Consider the following 26,250-nt stretch of genomic DNA (forward strand, 5'->3'; position numbering starts at 1 on the left):
ATTGGTCTCATTGGGAGGTGATCGTTATGCGGGGGTCCACTGTAGTATTATTTTCACTACCTTTGATATACCTTCGAAGAGTTTCAAGAGTTTCACTGCTCTCGGAGCCCAGCCATGGGCCATGCTTATCTGGTGCTTGCCTGGTCAACCAGGCTGTTGCTGCTGGAGGCCTGCTGCACCACATATCCATTACATATCCAGGTGCCAGATCAACCAGGCTGTACTCACTCTAATTAGGTGAGCACAGCCTGGTTGATCTAGCACCTGGTGAAGATTTTGTCCAGTTTCCTCTTAAAGGAATCTACACTTGTTCTAGCTGTGTTTCTGATATCTTCTCGTAAGATGTTGAATAGTTTGGCATGTACAGTGGACCCCCGCATAACGATTACCTCCGAATGCGACCACTTATGTAAGTGTATTTATGTAAGTGCGTTTGTACGTGTATGTTTGGGGGTCTGAAATGGACTAATCTACTTCACAATATTTCTTATGGGAACAAATTCGGTCAGTACTGGCACCTGAACATACTTCTGGAGTGAAAAAATATCGTTAACCGGGGGTCCACTGTACTTGCTGTACACCCATCTGTATGTGGTGGCTGGGGTCAAATTTCCACTACTGAGACCACTACCTCTGAGTAATTGAAGAAAGTTGTCATTGTGATACATTACCTCAGGATTGTACATTCGTGCAAGTGAAAATAGTACAAGCGGAAATTGCCGTAAAGTGAAACCCTTTTTTTCCCCTTATAAATGCATACAAACACTAGATAACAAGTTTACACTAACATATATTAAGTTAGCAATAGAACCAGACATCAAAACACAATAAAAATGTACAATACAGACATAGTGCACTCATTACTTACCTTAAAATATTTGTAGTCTTAATCTAGGATGAGACAAGTAGTATTTATTGTAAGAAATCAAGTGTGGTATGTATGGTAGTCAGCCGGGCTACCATACCAGGCCACCCCACCTACATATAATATTCTATTACATTTAAGCATCCCAGAGCGATAAAATGCATGTACAGTTCACTCATTACTTACCTTAAAATATTTGTATTCTTAATGTAGGGTCAGAGGTGAGCAAATGATATAAAACGAACAACTGAGAGAGAGAATGAATACGTGAGAGAGTACAGGCGCAGAGTTATGTAAACAAACCAGGCGAACGTAAGTTTTGTAAACAAAGTGTACACGTCTGGTTTGTGTACAAGTTACATTGTGTACAAGTTGTCTCTACATTGATACGGTAGAATAAATAAAGAACACTCCCATTCTCATGTAACACCATTATTACAATAACACCAATTGGTTTTACATTTGGTGTTGTAATATAAAAGTTCATGATACATCATACACATTAAAATAAATTAATCTTTAATATTATATAAAAACAATCTTTAATATTATATAAAAACAATCTTTAATATTATATAAAAACAATCTTTAATATTATATAAAAACAATCTTTAATATTATATAAAAACAATCTTTAATATTATATAAAAACAATCTTTAATATTATATAAAAACAATCTTTAATATTATATAAAAACAATCTTTAATATTTTATAAAAACAATCTTTAATATTATATAAAAACAATCTTTAATATTATATAAAAACAATCTTTAATATTATATAAAAACAATCTTTAATATTATATAAAAACAATCTTTAATATTATATAAAAACAATCTTTAATATTATATAAAAACAATCTTTAATATTATATAAAAACAATCTTTAATATTATATAAAAACAATCTTTAATATTATATAAAAACAATCTTTAATATTATATAAAAACAATCTTTAATATTATATAAAAACAATCTTTAATATTATATAAAAACAATCTTTAATATTATATAAAAACAATCTTTAATATTATATAAAAACAATCTTTAATATTATATAAAAACACAATCTTTGGTCTAGAGGTATTTTAACACATACTTCTTTCTTTCTTTCAACACACCAGCCATATCCCACCGAGGTGGGGTGGCCCAAAAGGAAAAACAAAAGTTTCTCCTTTCATATTTAGTAATATATACAGGAGAAGGGGTTACTAGCCCCTTGCTCCTGGCATTTTAGTCGCCTCTTACAACACGCATAGCTTACGGAGGAAGAATTCTGTTCCACTTCCCCATGGAGATAAGAGGAAATAAACAAGAACAAGAGCTAGTAAGAAAATAGAAGAAAACCCAGAGGGGTGTGTATACATATGCTTGTACATGTATGTGTAGTGTGACCTAAGTGTAAGCAGAAGTAGCAAGACGTACCTGAAACCTTGCATGTTTATGAGACAGAAAAAACACCAGCAATCCTACCATCGTGTAAAACAATTACAGGCTTACGTTTTACACTCACTTGGCAGGACGGTAGTACCTCCCTGGGCGGTTGCTGTCTACCAACCTACTACCTAGGTTTAACACATACATGTTACAATAATAAATTATTAGCATCTTAAAATAATAAATAATAATTAATGACCCTACACAGGGTACAACTTTCTTGACACTACTGTGTTACTATATATATCTATGCTAAAATAAGTATAAGTAACATTTGTACAATAATAAATTATAATCAACTCCGTGTCTCACGACACCCTAATGACGCTCTCTGTGTCACACGACACTTATCCGAGTTGTGACGCTCCTTCTCCACCATGTCACTTGACACCCTTTTCTCCGTGTAATGACGCTCTCTCTCAATCGTGTCACTTGACACCCTTTTCTCTGTGTCACACGACACTCCTGTTCTCCGTGTCACACGACACCCTTTTCTCTGCGTCATACACACTTTCTCGCCTGTGTCACACTTAACACCCTTGTCTCTGCGTCACACTCACTATCACCAGCATAGCGTCTTTCTTTCAGAGGCCAGTCACATGACACTATTCAGCGTACACTACAATCGTATCTTCTTCAGTGTCACACGACACCCTTTTCTTCTCAGTGCTCCACTACGGTCCTATAGCTTATTTCAGTGTTACACTCCGTCATACTTCCTTCAGTGTCACACTACGGTCCCAGCCCAGTTCAGTGTCACACTCCAACCTTTTCTTCATACAGTGTCACACTACAACAGCATCAGATGATTCGGCCCACAGTTGACCAGCGTAGGCGGTGAGTCCGCAGACATCACCTACAATTGTACAACCTGGTAGTCCTGTAAATACTCTCTAAGGCCAGTAGAAGTGCACCGTAAGATGGTCTGGTGAGTACTGTCTACCGCCTTCAAGAGTAGCTGACACACCGCAAGGTGGTCCGGTTAATTACTAGCAGAACACACTATGTTTCAAGTTCACTGAATGCAGCCGTCAAGTAACTGAGGCCATCAGACTAAGTGAACTGCAGTAAGCGCTTCTTCTAAAACCAGTAGAAGCCAGTAGAATACTCTCTACTGCCAGTAGATATGTACCGTGAGGTGTTCTGGTAATTACTGTTTCTATGGCCGGCTCAGCAGTCCCCACTCTGTCTGACTTTTTTGTGTTATCCCAGGTTCTCTACACACATGCTGTTATGTATGATAATCTATGTAACTGTATTTGTGTATACCTGAATAAACTTACATATGAAAGGAATAATTTTCTACAGTTTTTATTTATTTATTTATTTAATAATTTGAACATACAGAGGTACAAAGAAATACAGGTAAGAGCAGCATGCCAAAGCCACTTGTATGCATAGCATTATGGGCAGGCTTAAAATTAACTTAAGATTAACTAAGCAATGATGTAATCAGTGATAAAACATTATTGTAAACAGATACACCTACCATCCGACTCACGACCGAGTTCGGTTCCGAGAAACCGGTCGTAAGTCAAAATGGACCTAAGTCGCACTTTACTACTGAATATCAGCATCACATTTTTGTAATGACTTTATTTTATTGTTTTATTTAGGTATTTCATGTTTTACTTTACTTTTTATGTTGTTAGTACTGTATTTTATACTGTAAGGTTTAGGATAAACACTGTGTACAACACAAATAGTTGTTTATTTCCCAGAAATTTGGCATAAAAAACACGGTCATAAGTCGAGTGGTCGTAAGTCGAGCAGGTCGTAAGTCGGATGGTAGGTGTAACAATAAAGCACAAATGAGTATTACAAAGACAGGTCATATGGTTGCATGCACAAAGTTAGATTGGGTCTTAGGTTTAACATTTATATGATATAATTATGAGAAACATTTAAGATATACAATTTATAAGGTTCAGTTATTCAGTATTTATTTGGTTTTGAGTGAGTAAGTGATCTTTGAGAAGAGACTTGAATTTATAAACAGGTAGTGTTTCTTTTATATTTACAGGTAATGAATTCCAGATTTTAGGGCCTTTTATGTGCATTGAGTTTTTGCATAGCGTGAGATGGACACGAGGAACATCAAAGAGTGATCTGTGCCTTGTGTTATGGTCATGTGTTCTGTTGAGGTTGGCAAGGAGATGTTTGAGGGGAGGGTTAATATCAGAGTTAAGTGTTCTATGTATGTAGTAGGTGCAGTAATAAGTATGGATGTTTTGTATGGTGAGTAGGTTTAGTGTTTTGAATATTTGTGGAGTGTGCTGCCTGTAGTGGGAATTTGTTATCATTCTGACTGCAGCCTTTTGTTGGGTAATTAATGGTCTGAGATGGTTTATTGTTGTTGAGTCCCATGCACAAATTCCATAGGTGAGATAGGGGTAAATAAGTGAGTGATATAGGGCCAGGAGGGCTGACTGTGGAACATAGTACCGTATCTTCGATAGTATGCCTACGGTCTTGGAAATTTTCTTAGAAATTTGTTGTATGTGTGTATGAAATTTGAGTCTATTATCAAGGTGGATTCCTAAGAATTTTCCCTCTGTTAGCTTTGTGATAGGTGATCCGTTTATCATTATGTTAAGAGGGACATCTGTAGCTCTGTTACCAAACTGAATGAAGTAGGTTTAGTCAATGTTTAGTGTAAGTTTGTTAATCCTCATCCAGGCAGATATTTTCAGTACTTCGGTATTTACAGTATTGGCTAGCATGACTGGGCTCGGGTGAGAGAAGACGTATGTAGTGTCATCTGCAAATAGTGTGGGTTTGAGTAATTGCAAAGCATTTGGTAAGTCATTTATGTATAGGAGAAAGAGAAGAGGGCCAAGGATACTTCCCTGTGGGACACCAAATGTAATTGGTTGTGCGGAAGAGTTTGCCCCATTTGCGTACACATATTGGCTTCTGTTGCTGAGGTAAGACTTTAGGTAGTTGAGGGAGTGCCCTCTTATACCATAGTGTGACAATTTTACGTGGAGCAAGTCATGGTCAACTGTATCAAAAGCTTTACGTAAGTCTATGAAGATCCCCAGTGGGACTTCTTTTTTCTCTATTGCAGTATATATGTGTTCTAGCATGTGTATAATAGCATCATTAGTATTTTTATTAGGCCTGAATCCAAATTGGCAGGGGTTGAGTATGTTGTGGGAGATGAGGTAGGAGTAGATTCGTTTATGAATTAATTTTTCGAAGATTTTTGAGAGAAGGTGTAAGTTGGATATTGGCCTATAGTTATTCAACTCTGTTTGGTCTCCTCCTTTATGGATCGGGGTGACCCTTGCTATTTTGAGAACTGTAGGGAAGGTGGAGGATTCTATGGATTTGTTAAAGAGTGTTGCAATGATTGGTGATAGCACTTGTGACACTTTTTTGTATATAAAGGGTGGTAAGGTATTTAAATCTCCTGCCTTGTTTTTCAGTGCGTTGATAATAAGGAAGACTTCGTATGGGTTAGTCGGAGCTAGGAACAGTGTGCTCGGGTAGTTGCCAGTGAGGTAGTCATTTGGTGGGGTATCTGAGCTTGGGATTTTATTGGCAAGGTTTTTTCCTATAGTGGAGAAGAAATCATTGAGTCTGTTTGCTGTTTCTGTTGGTGGGAGTTGGGGTTAATCTGATTTTGCAAATTTAATTTCACTGTTTCCCACAGTAACACATTTTCTCTGATGTTGGACTAGAGAAAATGTTATTCTTGCCGTCACTCATAAAAGTCTGGCTCCCACATCTCACATTTATGTTTATTTATTCTATTGTGGGGTGTATTTATCATCTTTATATGTTATGTATCGTGTTTATATAATTTTGCAAAAAATATCATGGATGGATTAATGAAAATGTGCATATTAACATAATATACAACATTTAATGAGACTTGGTGATTATTATTATTATTATTTCTAATATGGCATCATTTGTGCAAGTCGTCTGGCTACCACATCTCATATTTATGTTTATTTATTCTACTGTGGGGTGTATTTATCATCATTATATGTTATTAATCGTATTTATTATATAATTTTGAAAAAATATCATAGATGGATTAATGAAAATATGTATACAGTGGACCCCCGAGTTTCGTGATTAATCCATTCCAGAGAGCCCGCCGAAGGTTGAAATTCACGAAACTCGAAACCATTTTCCCCCTAAGAAATAATGGAAATAAAATTAATCCGTTCCAGACACCCAAAAATATTAAAATAATTTTTTTTTTTTCAAATTAAATAAAGATTTACATAATGAAAACAATCAGAAATCAAGTACATGCAGTTAAAAACAATAATAATAACATTACACTTACCTTTACTGAAGACTTCTGCATGGATGGGAGACGGTAGGAGGGGATAGGAGGAAGGTGTACACTATTTTTTGGAAGGAGAATCTCCTTCCATTAGGACTTCAGGTATGAAGTCCATATCTGGGGTTACTTCCCTTCTTCTTTTAATGCCACTAGGACCAGCTTGAGAGTCACTGGACCCCTGTCGCACAAAATATCTGTCCAGAGAGGTCTGTTTCTGGCGTTTCTTTAAGATTTCCCTGAAGTGGGACACAACACTGTCATTGTACATGTTGCCAATACGGCCTGCAACAGCTTTGTTAGGGTGAAGTTCATCCATAAATGTTTGCAATTCAGTCCACTTTCCACAAATGTCCTTAATCTTTGAAGAAGGCACCTTCCTCCATCTCTCTTCCTCCTCCTCTGCAGCAGTTTCCTGAGCTGTGATCTCTTGCTGTTGCAGATGAAGGTCTTGCAGCTCTTCAGTGGTTAGCTCTTCCCTGTGGTCCCTCACCAACTCTTCCACATCCTCACCACTCACCTCCAACCCCCGGGACATCCCCAATGCCACAATAGTTTCCACAACTGGCATAGGTTCCTTAGGATCAGCCACAAACCCTTCAAAATTCCTCTCTTGTACACAATCTGGCCACAAATTTCTCCAAGCAGAGTTCAAAGTCCTGGAAGTCACTTCCTCCCAACACTTACCAATAAGGTTTATGCAATGCAGGATATTAAAGTGATCTTTCCAGAACTCTCTTAGGTTTCAATGATTTTCTTCTTGAATTTGATCGTGTTCCTCACTTTCTTTACCAAAGGGCTTGCACTAGCTTTCCTTGGGCCCATGGTGACTTATTTAGCAGCTTTAATCACAAAAAACAATGGATTATTACGTACGAACCCGCGGGGTGGTGGTCACGTGTTGGTAAACAATGGCACACTGAGCGTGAATGGCGTGGGAGACTGGCTTTGTGTGCATGGTGACGGGCGGACAGGTACCGGACGGTCGCCGAAACACGAGTTTTTTCACGAAACTCGAGGCCAAATTTTTCCAAAAAAGCTCGCCGAAGGTCGAATTTCGCGAAAGTCGAGGCCGCCGAAACTCCAGGGTCCACTGTATTAACGTAATATATGACATTTAATGAGACTCGGTGATTATTATCATTACTAATATGACGTCTCAAGACATAAGACACACTGATTTTAATGTGTACCTGCATGCCAACACAGTATGTATGTTTACTTAGGTACAGGTATGCATAAGTATAATTATCAGAGTATATATACAATATGAAATAACTTTTAAAAACACTGGAAATTTTGGAGTTTCCAGACTTAGTGCTTACGGATCTCACAGAGAATGTAAACAACCCGGGTGGGGCACGGTGACCGTATTAGAAAGTCAGGTGGGGGAGCCGTATAGCGTGTTTTGGTCATAATTTGAAAAGATTGTATTAGCGGAACGCCAAAGTTTAGAGGGACACACAGTTTCATATCTGCGCATCTTCGGCAAGGCAGTGATAGTGTAAATAATGGTGAAACTGTTTATTTTTTTGGGTCACACTTAATCGGTGGGAGATGGCCAGCAGATTTAAAAAAAAATTGCATTATCATATATCTCTAGCATGACTCCAGTCTGCAGTGATATATTAACCCTTAACCCTTTCAGGGTCCGTGCCGTAGATCTATGGCTTTACGTTGAGGGTCCAAGCCGTAGATCTACGCCATGAGCACGGCTCACTCTGATAAGCTGTGAGCAGTAAATTTGGGCCTAGATATGAGAGAAAACATCTATGTGGTATGTGTGCACCACATAAAACAAATCCTGCAGCACACAGTGCATGAGAGAAAAAACTGAGATCGTAATTTTCGATTAAAACAGCGACTTTGCAGTGTTTTTTCGTATGTTTTTTACAGTTATATTTGTGATTTCTTGGTCTCATTTGATAGAATGGAAGATATATTACAGAAATAGAGATGATTTTGATTGGTTTTAGCACCGGAAATGGCTTGAAACTGAGCTCAAATTAGCGGAAATGTTAAATTTTTGCCGATGTTCAAGAGTAAACAAATGACCTCACACGTCTAATACATGCCAGCTGGTGGGTCTAATATATGTTCACAAATGTGGTGATATTATTTATACAATTATTACAATATTGCATGACAGTAAATCTTCTATTTTTTGGTCTGAATAAAAAATCATTATGTGAATTAAAAATCAAAATGGAATTCATTTGTAAAGCCTGAAAACATAACTAATGAACAGAGGAAATATTAGTTTAGTGCCAGGAATGCCCGCATTGTTTATTCTGGATCCTATTTTGAAATTGGAATATTTTGAACTTTGCACTAAATTGGCCAAATTACCAATTTCCAATCACTTTATTTTGTAGTTGAAACAGTTGACTTGGCGATTTCTTGTGCTCAATTGATAGAATAGAAGTAGTACTAGTGAAATAGCTAAGAATTTGGTCGACTGGAATAATGTAATTGGCCTAAAATGGGAGCCAAATTTGGCAAAATCGCCGATTCATAAATATCACCGACACATTAAAATTCGCAAGAGCATAATTTCGTCAATTTTCCATCAAATTTCGTACTTTTTGTTTTATTACCTTCAGAAAAAGATTCTCTACCATTTCATAAGAAAAAATAACAAAATTATTTTGTGAAAATTCTTGGACACTGGTACGCACTTTGAAATTTGGCCTCTGGACCCTGAAAGGGTTAAAGTGTCCAAACGTAGATCGACATTCACGTGCATATCGCTCCGACCTTTATTTTCCCCATGTGAAAGTATATATAAAAAACGTAGATCTACATTCAGAGCCCCCCGCACATGAACGTAGATCTACATTCGGAGCCCCCGCATGTGATTGTAATCTACGTTTGAACAGTTTAAGGATTAAAAAGAATATTAATTCATCTGCAGTCTTTGAGGAAACTTTTAAGATAGTTCACCAGGATCAGTGAACTGTTTGGTTTTTATCAGTGTAGAATCCATTTTGCTAGTGACTATGTAATATTTTCCTCATGTTCTCTAAATGTATGAATTGCTTGAATTTCATTTGTACCTACCTGTGTAAAAAAGACAGTTTAATAAATGTTCATAACTGAATATATTCCCAGTCATTATGAACGAGTTGATGCAAGTTCTGTTGATCTGTCCTTTTCAGAATCTTAGACCTGCACATCTGGAAGAAATATGCAATGTTGAAGTAACCTTATATTTCCCTACAGTTTTAGCATTTTTTTCACTGTTGATTTATATTTACTGGTTCATAAGCCACCAGTAATTATCTTTTTCTCATTAAAGTTATGCTTTATTCTGTTTATACATTTAGTTATTGTAATATAAAATATTCCTGTGATGAATACATACTGTTTGGGAAGTGTAATGTATTGTAGTACTGTTAATCTTCTGTATTATTGTTTTTCAGAAGTGACTATTGCAGGAATAAGAGACTGGTCACCCCAGTGAACACTAGCTCAGTCAATTCCTTAATCCTAAACAAAACTCTGTATTTTTAACCTTACCTGTTAAAATTTTTCTAAAGTATTATTAATGGGAATTGTATTTTGGAGGAATTTTAAGGTTAAAATAATCATTGTACGTATTTTATATTAGGAAAGGAGATCAGTTACTTACTTACAATAAATATACAGTGGACCCTTAGCTAACGATAGTAATCCGTTCCTGAAAGCTCATCGTTGGCTGAAATTATCATTAGCCGAATTAATTTTCCCCATAAGAAATAATGGAAATCAAATTAATCCGTACAAGACACCCAAAAGTATGAAAAAAAAAAATTTTACCACGTGAAATATTAATATTAATATACACAAACTGACACTAACCTTTATTGAAGATCTGGTGATGATTGATGGGATGAGAGGAGGGGAGAGTGTGGAAGTTGTTAATGTTTAGAAGGGGAATCCCCTTCCATTAGGACTTGAGGTATCAAGTCCTTTTCCGGGGTTACTTTCCTTCTTCTTTTAATGCCACTAGGACCAGCTTCAGAGTCACTGGATCTCTGTCACACAACATATCTGTCCATAGAGGTCTGTACCTCTCGTTCCTTTATGACTTCCCTAAAGTGTTTCACAACATTGTCAGTGTACAGGTTGCCAACACAGCTTGCAGTAGCTGTCTGAGGGTGATTTTCATCCATGAAGGTTTGCACTTCAAGCCACGTTGCACATATTTCCTTAATCTTTGTAGTAGGCAACTTCTTCAATTTCTCTCTCCCCTCCTCCGAAGCAGTTTCCTCAGGTCTGGCCTCTTGCTGTTGAAGATGATCTAGCAGCTCATCAGTGGTTAGTTCTTCATTGTCCTCCTCCACCAAATCTTCCACATCATCCCCACTAACCTCCAACCCCAAAGACTTCCCCAATGCCACAATTGATTCCACAACTGGCATACACTTCTCAGGGTTAGCCTCAAATCCTTCAAAATTCCTTTTGTCTACACATTCTGGCCACATTTTCTTCCAAGCAGAGTTCAAGGTCCTCTTAGTCACTCCCTCCCAAGCCTTACCTATAATGTTTACACAATTGAGAATATTAAAGTGATCTCTCCAAAACTCTCTTAGAGTCAAATGAGTTTCTGTGGTCACTACAAAGCACCTTTGAAACATAGCTTTTGTGTAGAGTTTTTTGAAATTTGCAATAACCTGCTGGTCCATGGGCTGCAGGAGAGGAGTGGTATTAGGAGGCAAAAACTTGACCTTAATGAAGCCCATGTCCCCAGAAAGTCGCTCTGCCAAGTCTGAAGGATGACCAGGAGCATTGTCTAATACCAGAAGGCACTTAAGGTCTAATTTATTTTCCAGGAGGTAATGTTTCACAGTGGGGGCAAATGCATGGTGTAACCAGTCGTAGAAAAAGTCCCTAGTGACCCATGCCTTACTGTTTGCCCTCCACAGCACACACAAATTACCCTTGAGGACATTGTTTCTCCTGAACACTCTAGGAGTTTCAGAGTAATATACCAATAAAGGCTTCACTTTGCAATCACCACTAGCAATAGCACACATCAACAGAGTAAGCCTGTCTTTCACAGGCTTATGTCCTGGGAGTGCCTTTTCCTCCTGAGTAATGTAGGTCCTGCTTGGCATTTTCTTCCAAAACAGGCCTGTTTCGTCACAATTAAACACTTGTTCAGGTTTCAGTCCTTCACTGTCTATGTACTCCTTGAATTCATGCACATATTTTTCAGCCGCTTTTTTGGTCCAAACTGGCAGCCTCACCATGCCTTATCACACTATGTATGCCACTATGATTCTTAAATCTCTCAAACCAACCTTTGCTGGCCTTAAATTCACTCACATCACCACTAGTTGTAGGCATTTTTCGAATTAAATCCTCATGCAACTTCCTAGCCTTTTCACATATGATTGCTTGAGAGATCCTATCTCCTGCGATCTGTTTTTCGTTTATCCACACCAATAACAGTCTCTCAACATCTTCTATCACTTGCGATCTCTTATTCGAAAACAAAGTTGCACCTTTTGCAAGAACAGCTTCCTTGATTGCCGTTTTCTTGGCCACAATAGTAGCGATGGTTGATTGGGGTTTGGTATACAACCTGGCCAGCTCCGAGACATGCACTTCACTTTCGTACTTAGCAATTATCTCTTTCTTCATTTCCATAGTAATTCTCACCCTTTTTCCTGCAGGGTTGGCACTAGAAGCTTTCTTGGGGTCCCTGGTGACTTATTTTGCAGGTACAATCACTGAAAACGCTGTGATAATATGAAATGTTCCGATTGTATGCGTGGATATGACTGCACTCGCTGGCTTGTAAACACTGGCACCCACGGGACAACTGACGCACACTCAGGCCACACGTGGACGCGTCTCGAATGAATCACATTGGGCGAGTTCTTTAGCGTTAGCTAAGGCAAAATTTTTGCATTAACCCTTTGACTGTCGCGGTCGTATATATACGTCATGGGAGATACCGTGTTTTTGACATATCTATACGCATAAATTTTAGCGGCTTCAAATCAAGCGGGAGAGGGCTGGTAGGCCTACACGAGAGAGAATGGGTCTCAGTGGTTGGTGTGCACCCTGTGAAAAAAATCTGGGACTCAGCGGTGCATTGTGGGAACGCCATCTTGGTAGTCCATTTTCACCATGCCTCGCGGTAAGAAGTTCCTCACTCCTCGGCGGATTGGAGGTCTTTTGTTCCCAAGTGATAGCTCAAACAGTGATGATAGTGTCAGTGAAAGTGAATTTCCTGGTTTTGAAGCGGGTGTGACTGAAAAAATTACCCAGGATAACATAATTAGTGATGAAAACCCAGATGACACACAACCTTCCACCTCTGGTGCTGGGCCGGCTCGTTCATATTCACCTGTGCCAGGACGAAAGAGGAAACTATTTGCCCATGTACAAGACTCAGATGTGAGCAGTGCAAGTGATAGTGATAGTGATTTCAAGGTTATTGAAAGCAGTTCTAGTTGTGACAGTGAGGGTGAATATTCCCCAGTGAAGCGGCAGTATATACGACGTCGCATGCGGTCTGGTAGTGTGCCATATGCTCTACCAAGAGGAAGGAGTACATCTCGGAGCACATCCCGTGGCCCTACACCACGTCCTGATAGTGAAGATGACGATATTGTTACGATGGGTATGAATGATGCAAGTGAGGCAGCAGGCGGTGGTGGTGATAGTGATGGTGGCATGAGTCATGTGACACCAGCAGCAGGCCACGCTAGTGCCCGCGCTGCTGACTCTGCACAAATACAACCAGCCTCACCTGACCCCACACTCCCACAACCACAACCACAACCTGCACAACCACAACCACATTAGAATATCCAGAACGCACCAGCTGACCGCATCTGGGATTGGCAGCAAGATGACGAGTTTGTTCCCAATCCCCATGACTTTGATGGAGGACAAAGTGGAATACGGCCATCATGTACACTTGGGAACAATCCCACTGAACTGGAATGCTTTCAGTTGTTCTTCGATGAACCCCTGATGGACATTATTGTCAGGGAAAGCAATACATACTATGAGTACACCATGGCAAACACTATTCTGTCACCAAGATCACACCTACACCAGTGGAAGGACACAACTGTGGCAGAGATGTATCTGTTCTTTGCCACAATAATGCTTATGCCACATGTGTATAAGCATAGTGTCAGCACATACTGGGCGACAGACCGCCTGATTTCAACCCCTGCTTTCAGTGACATTATACCAGTGACATTATTTGTGTTACTGTTATGTATGTTACACTTTTCAGACAAAACCAGGCCTGACAGAAGCGACAGGTTATATAAGATCAGACGTGTGTTTATGTACCTGAAACAAAAGTGCTGTATGTATTTTTATCCCTTCAGGAAGCTTGTTATTGACGAGTCTTTGATTTTGTTCAAAGGAAGACTCTCATTCAAGCAGTATATACCAAGCAAGAGGAAACGCTTTGGTATAAAGTTATTTGTTCTGTGTGATTGCAAAACTGGTCTGGTTTTGGATATAATTGTGTACACTGGCGGTAAAAGAATGGAAGATACCGGAAAGTTACTGGGTATCTCTGGTGATGTGGTTAGAACAATGATGGAGCCATATCTTGGTAAGGGGCATATTTTATATACTGACAACTGGTACACAAGCCCTATACTCAGTGATTTCTTGCGAGTGAACATAACAGATGTGTGTGGCACAGTGTGTGGAAATCCTAAACATATGCCTAGGTTCGATGCTGGCAGTCGTAGAGGTGAAGTGCAGGTGTTTGCTGTCAATGACATCATGGCATTTCGGTGGCATGACAAACGTAATGTCACACTGCTGACATCAGTTCACCGACACGAAATGGTAGACACTGGCAAGCAGAATAGAGAGACCAATGAACCCATTGTAAAACCTGCAGCTGTGATGGATTACAACCTCAATATGCGCTTAGTGGACAAATGTGACATGCAGATTGGGTTTGCTGACTGTGTTCGCAAGAGTTATAAGTGGTACATAAAACTGTTTTTCCATCTTCTTGACATTTCCATGCTGAATGCTTATAATATGTATAAGTTGAAGACCAAGAAGAAACCCAAATATGGTGAATTTTGTTTGTCAGTCATCAGACAAATAATATTCAAGTACCAAGAAACAACACCTGCAATAGACCAGCGCCCATGAAATTATCAACACATGTCCTCTCGTCTGAGGCCTGGTGATCACTACCCCATACCACTGCCTGCTACTACTGCCAAGAAAAATGCTCAGAAGAGGTGTTTTGTCTGTGGACATACCACAAAACGCCCACAAAAACGCAGAGACACTCGTTTTATGTGTGAGGAGTGTAAGACACCATTGTGCTTATACCAATGTTTCAAAGAATTCCACAAGCTGCAGCAGTTCTAGAAAAGTGTCCAGTGATTGTACATATGTATATATATTATAAAACAATCGTAATAAACATTTGTTTACATTGTTTGTGTTTTACCAACATTATAATGATACGAGTGTTTTTGCTATAATTGTGTTACATTCAACGAGTGTATATTTGAACATTGCACAATAATTTGGTCTCACAGGCCACAAAAGTTATGTGAAAAAATAAAATAGTGAAAAAAAACAAGAAACCATCGAATACAAGTAAATCAAAGTTTACCGGGTGAGCGGCAGTCGCCGCTGTTGCCGCTCGCAGATCAATTTCGGCAAACTTCAGGACTCTATATCTCAGTAAGTACTGATGGGAATTTTTTTTTTTTGGGACTAAAATAATCAATAAAATAATCTTAACATTTTCATAAGAAAAAATAATTTTTTTTTTTTCGAATATTTTGCGACACCAGGAGACACTTCAGGATTGGGCTTTTCGACAGTCAAAGGGTTAAAATGTATCGTTGGCCGGATTTAATGTTAGCTGATGCCATCGTTAGCTAAGGGTCCACTGTATTCACCGCTCACTACAGGTCGGCCATCACTAATCCAGCATCATTGGGACCTGTAGTATGCCGGATTAGTGAGTTTGCCAGATTACAGAGTGGTTAGATTAGAATACACTTAATTAACCTATCAGCAGAGACTCCACTACACTTTCCTCATTTTCATCACTGCTTTCTCCTCCACTGGCTTGCTGCTGTGGATTTACAACCATCTGCACAATTTCTGAGTCAGTATAATGATGAAATTTGTGCTAATCGAAATTAGTGCTGGATTACTGATGGAACGGATAACTGATTGTCGGATTAGTGATGGCCAACCTGTATTAGCCAAGTATGAAAATATTTTAAAGCAAGTAGTGTGTGTACTGTACAATGGAACCTTAAAAATCGAACATATCACATATCGAATGTTTCGAAAATAGGACCATTTTTTCGGACAAACTGTGTCCCTATTATCGAACGCGCCCCTATTTTTGGACCGCTGGGTACGGGACCTGTCTGCCACCCGCTCTGTCCGCGTCCCCGCACAGGTGCCGTGAGCAGTCTAGCTTTGTTTATGCTTGAGTGAACACTAACCTGCGCTCTCATTCACACATTTTACAATTATTTCATTGTGTTTAGTGCTTGTGGGACTGTGAAATAAGCTGCCATGGGCCCAAAGAAACTTGCTAGTGGTACCCCTGTGGTAAAGAAAGTGAGAAACACCATAGATGTGAAAAAGGAAATAATACAGAAGTATGAGAGTGGTGTGAGACTTGTTGAGCTTGCCAGGATGTATGGGAAAAACAAGTCGACCATCGGTTCTATCCTGTCAAAGAAAGAACAAATCAAGGAAGCTGATGTTGTGAAAGGTGTTAATATAGGGAGTGGATGAGGTGCCTTCTTCAAAGATTAAGGAGATTTGTGCCAAGTGGAATGATGTCCAAATGTTTGTGCAGAAGTACCACCCTGAGCAAGCTGAAACAAGTCATCTTTGCAACAAGTTCAGTGACAGAACCATGTCCCATTTTAGGGAAATGTTAAAGAGGCGCCAGAAACAGAGGACTGTGGACAGTTATTTTGTGAGACAGGGGTCCAGTGACTCTCAAGCTGGTCCTAGTGGCATTAAAAGACAGAGAAGGGAAGTAACCCCAGAGAGGGCTTTACCTGAAGTCCTCATGGAGGGGGATTCTCCTTCCAAACACTAACCCCAACTCCCTCTCTCCTCCTCCCTATCTTCCAGATGCCATCACCAATCTTCAATAAAGGTAAGTAAAAATGTTATTTTATATGTATTACTATACATAATTAAAAACCTCAGTGGAACCTCAAAAATCGAACTGCTCCCAACACAACCAATTATGTAAGTGTATTTTTGTAAGTGCTTTTATAAGTGTATTTTTGAGGGTCTGAAATGGACTAATCTAATTTACATTATTCCTGATGGGAATAAATTCATTCGGTAAAGGCACTCGAACAGCCTTCTGGACTGAAGAAAGTTCGATATTTGAGGTTCCACTGTATTTGTTGTATGTAAAACTGTAATTAATCTCTATAAAATGTATTTTTTGTGTGAATATTTTTGGGTTTCAGGAACGGATTAATTGTATTTCCATTATTTCTTATGGGAAATATTGCTTCAAATTTAGAACTAACTTCTGGAACGGATTAAGTTCAATTTTTGAGGTTCCACTGTATGTATATATGCATTTTTTAGGCCTAGCTCTATTGCTCACTTAATACCTGGAGTTTACCTGGAGAGAGTGCAAATATATTATCAGGTTTTACATGCATTTGAAACTGAAAAAGGCTATTATTATTTCACTTTACAGCGATTTTTGCTTTACAGCAGCCATCCAGAACCTAACTTGCTGTATAAGCGAGACCCGCCTGTATTTGAGATTCACATTGTGCTTCATTTTTTAAGGTTGAAGTATGTATTGGTACTTAACCATTTAAATGTCCAATCATAAGTCTATGTTTTCACTGCTAGCACTCCAAATGATCACATTTTATTTTTCTTGCCTCCATATGTGGCACAATTAGCCTGAGATGCTGGGTCAGCATAGAATGGGATGGCAGCAAATAGGTACCTGGGTGTTAGTCGACTGGTGTGGGTCGCATCCTGGGGGACAAGATTAAGGACCCCAATGGAAATAAGTTAGACAGTCCTCGATGACGCACTGACTTTCTTGGGTTATCCTGGGTGGCTAACCCTCCGGGGTTAAAAATCCGAACGAAATCTTATCTTATCTTATCTTATCTTAACACTGGTGTGGGAGCACCAGTTCAATTGAGCACCAGCTAGAGCAAATAGTGTAGCAAACACCAGGGATTCACTGACATCATGCTATATTAACACTCCCCTTTTAACCCTTTCAGGGTTTCCGCCGTACTAGTACGGCTTACACCTCAGGGTTTTTGACGTACTAGTATGCCTAAATTCTAGCGCCCTCAGATCTAGTGAGAGAAAGCTGGTAGGCCTACATATGAAAGAATGGATCTATGCGGTCAGTGTGCGCAGTATAAAAAAATCCTGCAGCACACAGTGCGTAATGAGAAAAAAAAACTTTGACCGTGTTTTTGGATTAAAACAGCGACTTTGCACTGTATTTTCGTATGGTATTTATTGTTGTATTCTAGCTTTCCTGGTCTTATTTTATAGAATGGAAGACATATTACAGAAATTGAGATGATTTTGACTGGTTTTACAATGAAAGTTCCTTGAAATTGAGCTCAAAGTAGCAGAAATGTTCGATTTTTGCCAAAGTTCAAAAGTAAACAAATCATGCTAAGCGTCCAATACACGTCAACTGGTGAGTCTAATATTCTTTCACAAGTGTGCTAATATTATTTATACCATTTCTACACTAATGAAGTAGTCTGCATAACAGTAAATCTTCTATTTTTTGTAAGAATAAAAATTCAAAGTGGAAAGCCAAAGAAATATAAGAGGGGCCTGGGGATGTGACTAACGAACAGAGAACTTGTTATTTTAGTGCCAGGAATGTCTTTCTTGTTTATTCTGGACCCTATTCGGAAATTGGCATCTTTTGAAGTTTGCGTGAAATTGGCAAAACTGCTAAATTCTGACCACTTTATTGGATAATTGAAATCGGTAAATGGGTGATTTCTTGTACTCATTCGATAGAAAAAATGGAGTTCTAGCGAAATAGTTATTATTTTTGTCGACTAGTACACTGGAATTGGCCGAAAATAGAGCTCAAAGTGGGCAAAATCGCTGATGCATAAACATCGTCGAGACCGCTAACTTCGCGAGAGCATAATTCCGTAAGTTTTCCATCAAATTTCATACTTTTGGCGTCATTAGGATCAGGAAAAGATTATCTTTTCATAAGAAAAAATTTTTTTTTTTGTTTTTTGAAATCTGGGCGACCCTGAGAACAAGTCTCGGAGAGGGCCTGGCGACCCTGAAAGGGTTAAGAGGAAAAATGATGCTGAATCTGAGTTTAGTGACTTTGAGATGGCTGTGGCCACAAGTGGTCGAGGAAATGTAAAAAAACGCGATAATAACCCATGTGCAACACTTGTGCAACATCCTTTCAATTTTGATACTACTGGTAGTGTCATCCTGCCAGAATGTCCGGTAACCTATGCCCAGAGTAAAGAGAAATGATTCTGGAACGTGTGTAATACATGCTCGGCAGGCTGGATGGCTGATTGACTTTGGCTGTCTATCTCTGTTTCTGTCTGTCTCTCTGTCTCTGTATCTATCTCTGTCTCTGTTTCTATCTATCTCTGTCTCCGTCTTTCTCTGTCTATATCTCAGTCTCTCTGTCTGTCTCAGTCTATATCTGTCTGTCTCGATCTCTGTCTCTGTATCTCTGTCTATCTCGGTCTATATCTGTCTGTCTCGATCTCTATCTCTGTATCTCTGTATCTGTTTCTTTATCTCCATCTCTGTCTCTATCTCTGTCTCTGTCTATCTCTGTCTCTGTGATACACATAAGTACAGTTATCATACAGTGTAAATTACCTTGGAGATCCCAAAACTCCAGACAAAGTGTTGAACTGTGCTTGTAGATATAAGGTATAATAAGCATGACTGACAAGTAATATAGTACTTTGGGGGCCCAGTCCCTGGACCCATTACGTACCTCTGTAATCTGTAAATACCTTTGTAACTTGTCATGATTGTGACCAGACTTACCTGGAGTTCATTACCTTTGTAAATTGTGAGTTCATTACCTTTGTAAATTGTGAGTTCATTACCTTTGTAAATTGTGAGTTCATTACCTCTGTAACTTGCTCAGCTATCAAAACTTTGGAGTCCAGTCCCTGGACCAATTATGTACCTCTGTAATCTTTTGACTACCGCCCACAGGATGGGTATGGGGTGCATAATAAACATATTAAACTAAACATATAATATAATATAAGGTATAATAAGCATGACTGACAAGTTATATACATTTTCACTTATTCAGGAATCAGATGTGACAACTCTGCATCGTGTGCAACACCTTGTCTCTCTCTCTCTCTGAGACAGAGAGACAAGCAAACAGAGAGACAGGAAGACAAAGTTAAACAGAGACAGAGCTAGACAGACATGTTTCTGTGTAACATTGAGAACAAATAAAACCAAGGTTAACTGTTAAATCAGAGTGGTGCACTGGCAGCAGTGTAGTGGCACTCATCTCACACTGTGCTTCAAGGAGTTTCATATACTCCAGTGTGTCTAAAACCTTGCTGGGACTTTTAAATACCTTGTATATATTTCTACATAGTAGTAGGTACCTAGGGAAGGTGAGTTTGTTTACCTGTCAGTGTGTTTGTAACTACAGTGGACCCCCGCATAACGATTACCTCCAAATGTGACCAATTATGTAAGTGTATTTATGTAAGTGCGTTTGTACGTGTATGTTTGGCAGTCTGAAATGGACTAATCTGCTTCACAATATTCCTTATGGGAACAAATTCGGTCAGTACTGGCACCTGAACATACTTCTGGAGTGAAAAAATATTGTTAACCGGGGGTCCACTGTATTTGATTCCTATTTAAGTACCTAATATTAGTGTTAGAACAAATATTGGATATAAAATCACAAAAACTACCATAAATTGTAATTACCAGAACATAAAAATTTTATAAATTAAAAAAAAAAAAAAGAGAAAAAAAAGGCATATTGGCCACACTTCTGCAAGAGGCAGGATTCCATGTTGCTATCAGGTGAGCATCCAGCACCAACTTCACAGCCTTATATCTCGGTAATAACTGATCCTTAAATTTTTTTTTTGGTCTTATTGCACACAGTTAATTGCCCACTTTATTTGAAATTTTTTAAAAATATTTAGAGCGCTAGCAGTGAGAATGTAGATCTATGTTTGAACAGTTAAGGGGTTAAGGGTTAACTATAAATCGTATATGGTATATACACTCCCTATATTCACCAGGTAACATTCAGTACAGTGGACCCCCGCATAACGATTACCTCCGAATGCGACCAATTATGTAAATGTATTTATGTAAGTGCGTTTGTACGTGTATGTTTGGGGGTCTGAAATGGACTAATCTACTTCACAATATTTCTTATGGGAACAAATTCAGTCAGTACTGGCACCTGAACATACTTCTGGAGTGAAAAAAATATCGTTAACCGGGGGTCCACTGTATTTTGGAATGGATTTAAGTGAACATGTTAGTTGGACCAATTAAGACCTGGATGTTGTCAGTACAGTATCTGCACTTTAACCTTTAAGCTGTCCAAACGTAGATCTACATTTTCACGCGTAGCTCTCCAACCTCGATTTTCCCCATAAGGAAACGTGTAATAAAAAAGTGTAGATCTACGTTTGGAACGCTAGTGGTGCAAATGTAGATCTATGTTCCGAGCACTAGCGGTGCAAACATAGATCTACATTTGGACAGTTTAAGGGTTAATGTTAGAGTGGAAATATTACATTTCAGAGCATTATTTGAATTGTAATTTCTGCACACTTCTGACAAGACAGCTATTGAAGGTGTGATGGTAAATATGTTTCCATTTTTTGGGTCACCTCAGTCGGAGATGGACAGTGTTTGTGTGATGTATAAATTTTAAGATACATAAATTTACACAAGATTTTTCCTTTCCCAGATATGTCGATATTCAATCCAGTGTTGTTTAAGGGCAAGGTGGCCTTGGTGACTGGAGGAGCAACAGGTATAGGCCGAGCCATCACCCAGGAACTACTCACTCTAGGTAACCTGTGTGTTAATTTCGGTAATGTCGGTATTATATACCATTCTTGTGCTACTACTACTACTACCACCACCTCTTCCTGCCTATATATAGCCATCCTGCTCCACTTCTGGTTAGTGTGACTTTGTCGGACCGAAACGTCGTCATAGCTTCTCTCTTTTATGTGCGGGTTATTTGTGTATTATTATGTATATGTTAAAATCATTTACATATACATTGGTCTCTTGAGTTATGATATTAATCCATTCCAGAAGATGTATCATACCTCAAAACATAGTTGAAACCTCAAAATACACAGTTTTATGGTATTTAGTTCCAAAACCCCAGAAGTGCAATTTTTATTCTACATGTAATGAACAAAACCAACTCATCCAAATACTTACCATTTCTTTATAATCTCTTATAATCATTCAGTAACCTGAAATCATTGTGACAGGTGGACACTACTTAACAAATCCCAATTTACCTGAGATAACTAAATCAGTGTAAAGTAATAATACATGGCCAACGTGCACTAGCTCCTCTCATATCAGGGATAATCACAGACAACACTACTGACCACTGCCCCACCTTCCTCCTAACAAAGATTTCTGAGCAACAAGTGGAATATAGCAAGATTTCTTTTCAACTCCATGATGAGGCACCAATGAGTAACTTCAGTGCAGTGCCGAGCTCAGTTGACCGGCCTACAAAATTTTCCAATACCAATGGTATCAATGAATGGACCAACATTTTCCCACAAAAAAAATTCTGTATAAAGAACATTGTCCCTCTAAAACTAAACAGATCACTAATAAATTACTAGGTTGCCCATGGTTTAATAACAGCATTCTAAGATCCATTGATAAGAAATATCAACATGAAAGCAATATAGATGGGGCTTAATAACTTAAGAGTTTATTAAGCACTATATGTCAGTCCTTGCCGAACTAATAAGAAAGTTCAAGCAACTGTATTATTCTGAGGTTCACTAAAACAAGAGATATAAAAAAGACCTGGATGACAACTTTCTCAGATCCTGAGGAAAGCTGAACAAAACTAGAGATATTGTCCTAACTAGCCCAAACGAACTGCAACTCCAGCCTGTTGATACAGCTAACAAGATAAATGGCTTCTTTTCAACCATAGGATCAAGTCTGACCAGTAAAATTCCAGGCATCAATACCTGTGCGAGCAATTACTTGGAAGGAAACTTCCCAACATCCCTTTATCTTGCACCAACCGAGCCCACGGAAATCTCAACAATTATTAATTTACTAAAAAACAAATCAGGAAATCTAACTCATGTCCCACCACTATTGTTAGGTAAGACACATATGCAACAGTTAGGTATCTTTATTATGAAACGTTTCGCCTACACAGTAGGCTTCTTCAGTCAAGTACAGAAAAGTTAAGGGTGATCGTCTTCAAGTATCTTCTGCTTCTATCAACTTTTCTGTACTTGACTGAAGAAGCCTACTGTGTAGGCGAAACGTTTCATAATAAAGATACCTAACTGTTGCATATGTGTCTTACCTAACAACCTGTCGGTATTTTATACCATTTTAATGTTCAATCCCACCACTATTGCTCAAACGAGTGGCTCATGTCCTCTCGTCCACCATAACATTACTCTCAGAAAGTCACTAGAAACCAGCACTTTCCTGACATTACTGAAGATAACAAAGGTTACTCCAATAAATAAAAAGGCACAATACCATGACTGGAACAATACACAAGTACTCCAATATACAAAGGTGGGGACCTAACAGTTATAAGCAACAAAGGCCAATATCAAATTTGCCTTTACTATCCAAAATCATCCAGAAACTCCTACACAGGGGATTATACTCCTTCATAACATCGCAAAGCATTCTCAACACCTGGCAGTTTGGCTTCAGGAGAAACAAAATCACAAATAACGCAATTATAAAAATGCTAGACCTACTTTACACAGCACTGGAAAAAATGAATATCCACCTGGAATATACAGCTGGAAAATCCTAGAGGGACTAGTACCGAACTTGCACACGAAAATCACTCACTACGAAAGCAAAAGACTTGGCAGACGATGCACCATCCCCCCAATGAAAAGCAGGGGTGTCACTAGCACGTTAAGAGACCATACAATAAGTGTCAGGGGCCCGAGACTGTTCAACTGCCTCCCAGCACACATAAGGGGGATTACCAACAGATCCCTGGCAGTCTTCAAGCTGGCACTGGACAAGCACCTAAAGTCAGTTCCGGATCAGCCGGGCTGTGGCTCGTACGGTTTGCGTGCAGCCAGCAGCAACAGCCTGGTTGATCAGGCTCTGATCCACCAGGAGGCCTGGTCACAGACCGGGCCGCAGGGGCGTTGACCCCCGGAACTCTCTCCAGGTAAACTCCAGGTAAACTAGGACTCTTTATTGACCTAAGGAAAGCTTTTGACACAGTAGCCCACAGCATCCCTCTTCATAGACTTGATCATTACAGTACAGTGGTACTTCGGGATATGAACAGCTCAAGACTCGAACATTTATGTAAGTGTATTTATGTAAGTGCTTTTGTAAGTGTATTTTTGGGGGTCTGAAACAGATTAATCTAATTTACATTATTCCTTATGGGAACAGATTTGTTCGGTATCGGTACTCGAACAGCCTTCTGGAACGAAATAAGTTCGTATCCCAAGGTACCACTGTATAAGAGGCCACGCACTTGCATGGCCTCTCATACTGTAATGATCTAATAGACAGCAATACGTCTCTAAGGACACAACCTCCTCAACCAGACCCCTGGACATTGGCATTCCACAATGAAGCATTCTTTTCCTTTCATACATCAACAATCTTCCAAAGGTATCACAACAACTTAGACCTATTCTCTTTGCTGATGACTCAGCTTTTGTCATCTCCCACCCAAATATTATATCACTCAACAACACTGTTAACCCTTTGAGGGTCGCCAGGCCCTCTCAGAGACTTGTTCTCAGGGTCGCCAAAATTTAAAAAAAAAAAAAAAAATCTTATGAAAAGATAGAGAATCTTTTCCCGATCATAATGACACCAAAAGTATGATATTTGATGGAAAACTTACGGAGTTATGTGAAGTTAGCGGTCTCGACGATATTTACGCATTGGCGATTTTGCCCACTTTGAGCCCTATTTTTGGCCAATTCCAGTGTACTAGTCGACAAAAATCATAACAATTTGGCTAGAACTCCGTTTTTTCTATCGAATGAGCACAAGAAACCACCCATTTACCGATTTCAACTATCCGATAAAGTGGTCAGAATTTAGCAATTTTGCCAATTTCACACAAATTTCAAAAGATGCCAATTTCCAAATAGGGTCCAGAATAAACAAGAAAGACATTCCTGGCACTAAAATAACATATTCTCTGTTCATTAGTCACATCCCCATGCCCTTCTTACATTTCTTTTGCTTTCCACTTTGAATTTTTATTCTCACAAAAAACAGAAGATTTACTGTTATGCAGACTACTGTATTAGTGTAGAAATGGTATAAATAATATCAGCGCACTTGTGAAAGAATATTAGATTCACCAGTTGATGTGTATTGGATGCGTGGTATGATTTGTTTACTTTTGAACTTTGGCAAAAAACGAACATTTCTGCTACTTTGAGCTCAATTTCAAGGTACTTTTCATTGTGAAACCAATCAAAATCATCTCAATTTCTGTAATATGTCTTCCATTCTATAAAATAAGACCAGAAAAACTAGAATACAACCATAAATACCATACGAATATACAGTACAAAGTCGCTGTTTTAAACCAAAAACACGGTCAGTTCTTTTTTTCTCATTACGCACTGTGTGCTGCAGGATTTTTTTTATACTGCACACACTGACCACATAGACCCATTCTTTCATATGTAAGCCTACCAGCTTTCTCTTGCTAGATTTGAGGGCGCTAGAATTTATGCGTACTAGTACATCAAAAGCCCTGGCGCGTAAGCTGTACTAGTACGGCCGAAACCCCGAAAGGGTTAATGAAGAACTCTTAAAAATTTCAACCTTGATGACTACCAATTAATGTACACTTAACAATGACCTTCTATATTATGTTTGGGAGCAGAGCAAATGACATCCAACTAAACATTATGATTAACAATACTTTTATTGCTAAACGTAATGAGGGAAAATTTCCGGGGCTGCACTATGACAGTAACTTGAAATTCAACACCCATATCTAACAAAAAAAAAAAGTATTCAAAACAGTTGTTATTCTGTCAAAGATATGTTATTATGTACCACAAACAACACTTACAATACATGACTTAAGAAATCGTAATGACACGATGGTTTATTTGCAATCGTGTCATTACGATTTCTTAAGTCATGTTGACGGCAGTGAAGGGACTTGAGCTAGAGTTCGTCACGGCCACGCTAGCTGGAGATTCGTCTGTAAAAACTTGCATTTGTGGTGACAGAGGTGCCTGTGCTAACTTTCCTATGGTGTAGAAATATACCTAGTTGGATGAATCTTATTGTGGCTAGCTGGTCTAGTGGCTAACGCGACGGGCTGGAGTTTTGAGACTCTATGACCGCGGGTTCAATCCCGGCCGGGGGTATGGCTTACAATACATTATTCACTGA

At 38.9% G+C, this 26,250-nt stretch overlaps 1 protein-coding gene across 9 annotated transcripts in view; it reads left to right on the top strand.

Annotated features, from left to right (window-relative positions):
- LOC128702549 (peroxisomal trans-2-enoyl-CoA reductase) overlaps positions 1–26,250 on the top strand; it is a 135,419-nt gene that overhangs the window by 25,220 nt on the left and 83,949 nt on the right. For 7 of the 9 annotated variants that reach the window (XM_070105255.1, XM_070105261.1, XM_070105253.1 and 4 more), the window contains one exon: positions 21,569–21,673. In XM_070105255.1, the coding sequence (XP_069961356.1) occupies positions 21,571–21,673 (103 nt within the window). In that variant the 5' untranslated portion in view covers positions 21,569–21,570. Of the gene's footprint in view, positions 1–3,086; positions 3,232–21,568; positions 21,674–26,250 lie in introns of all 9 variants that reach the window. The other 2 variants (XM_070105258.1, XM_070105259.1) reach the window with 2 other exon arrangements.

This window comes from Cherax quadricarinatus, chromosome 98 (assembly GCF_038502225.1).
Source record: "Cherax quadricarinatus isolate ZL_2023a chromosome 98, ASM3850222v1, whole genome shotgun sequence".
NCBI classification, from domain to species: Eukaryota; Metazoa; Arthropoda; class Malacostraca; order Decapoda; family Parastacidae; genus Cherax; species Cherax quadricarinatus.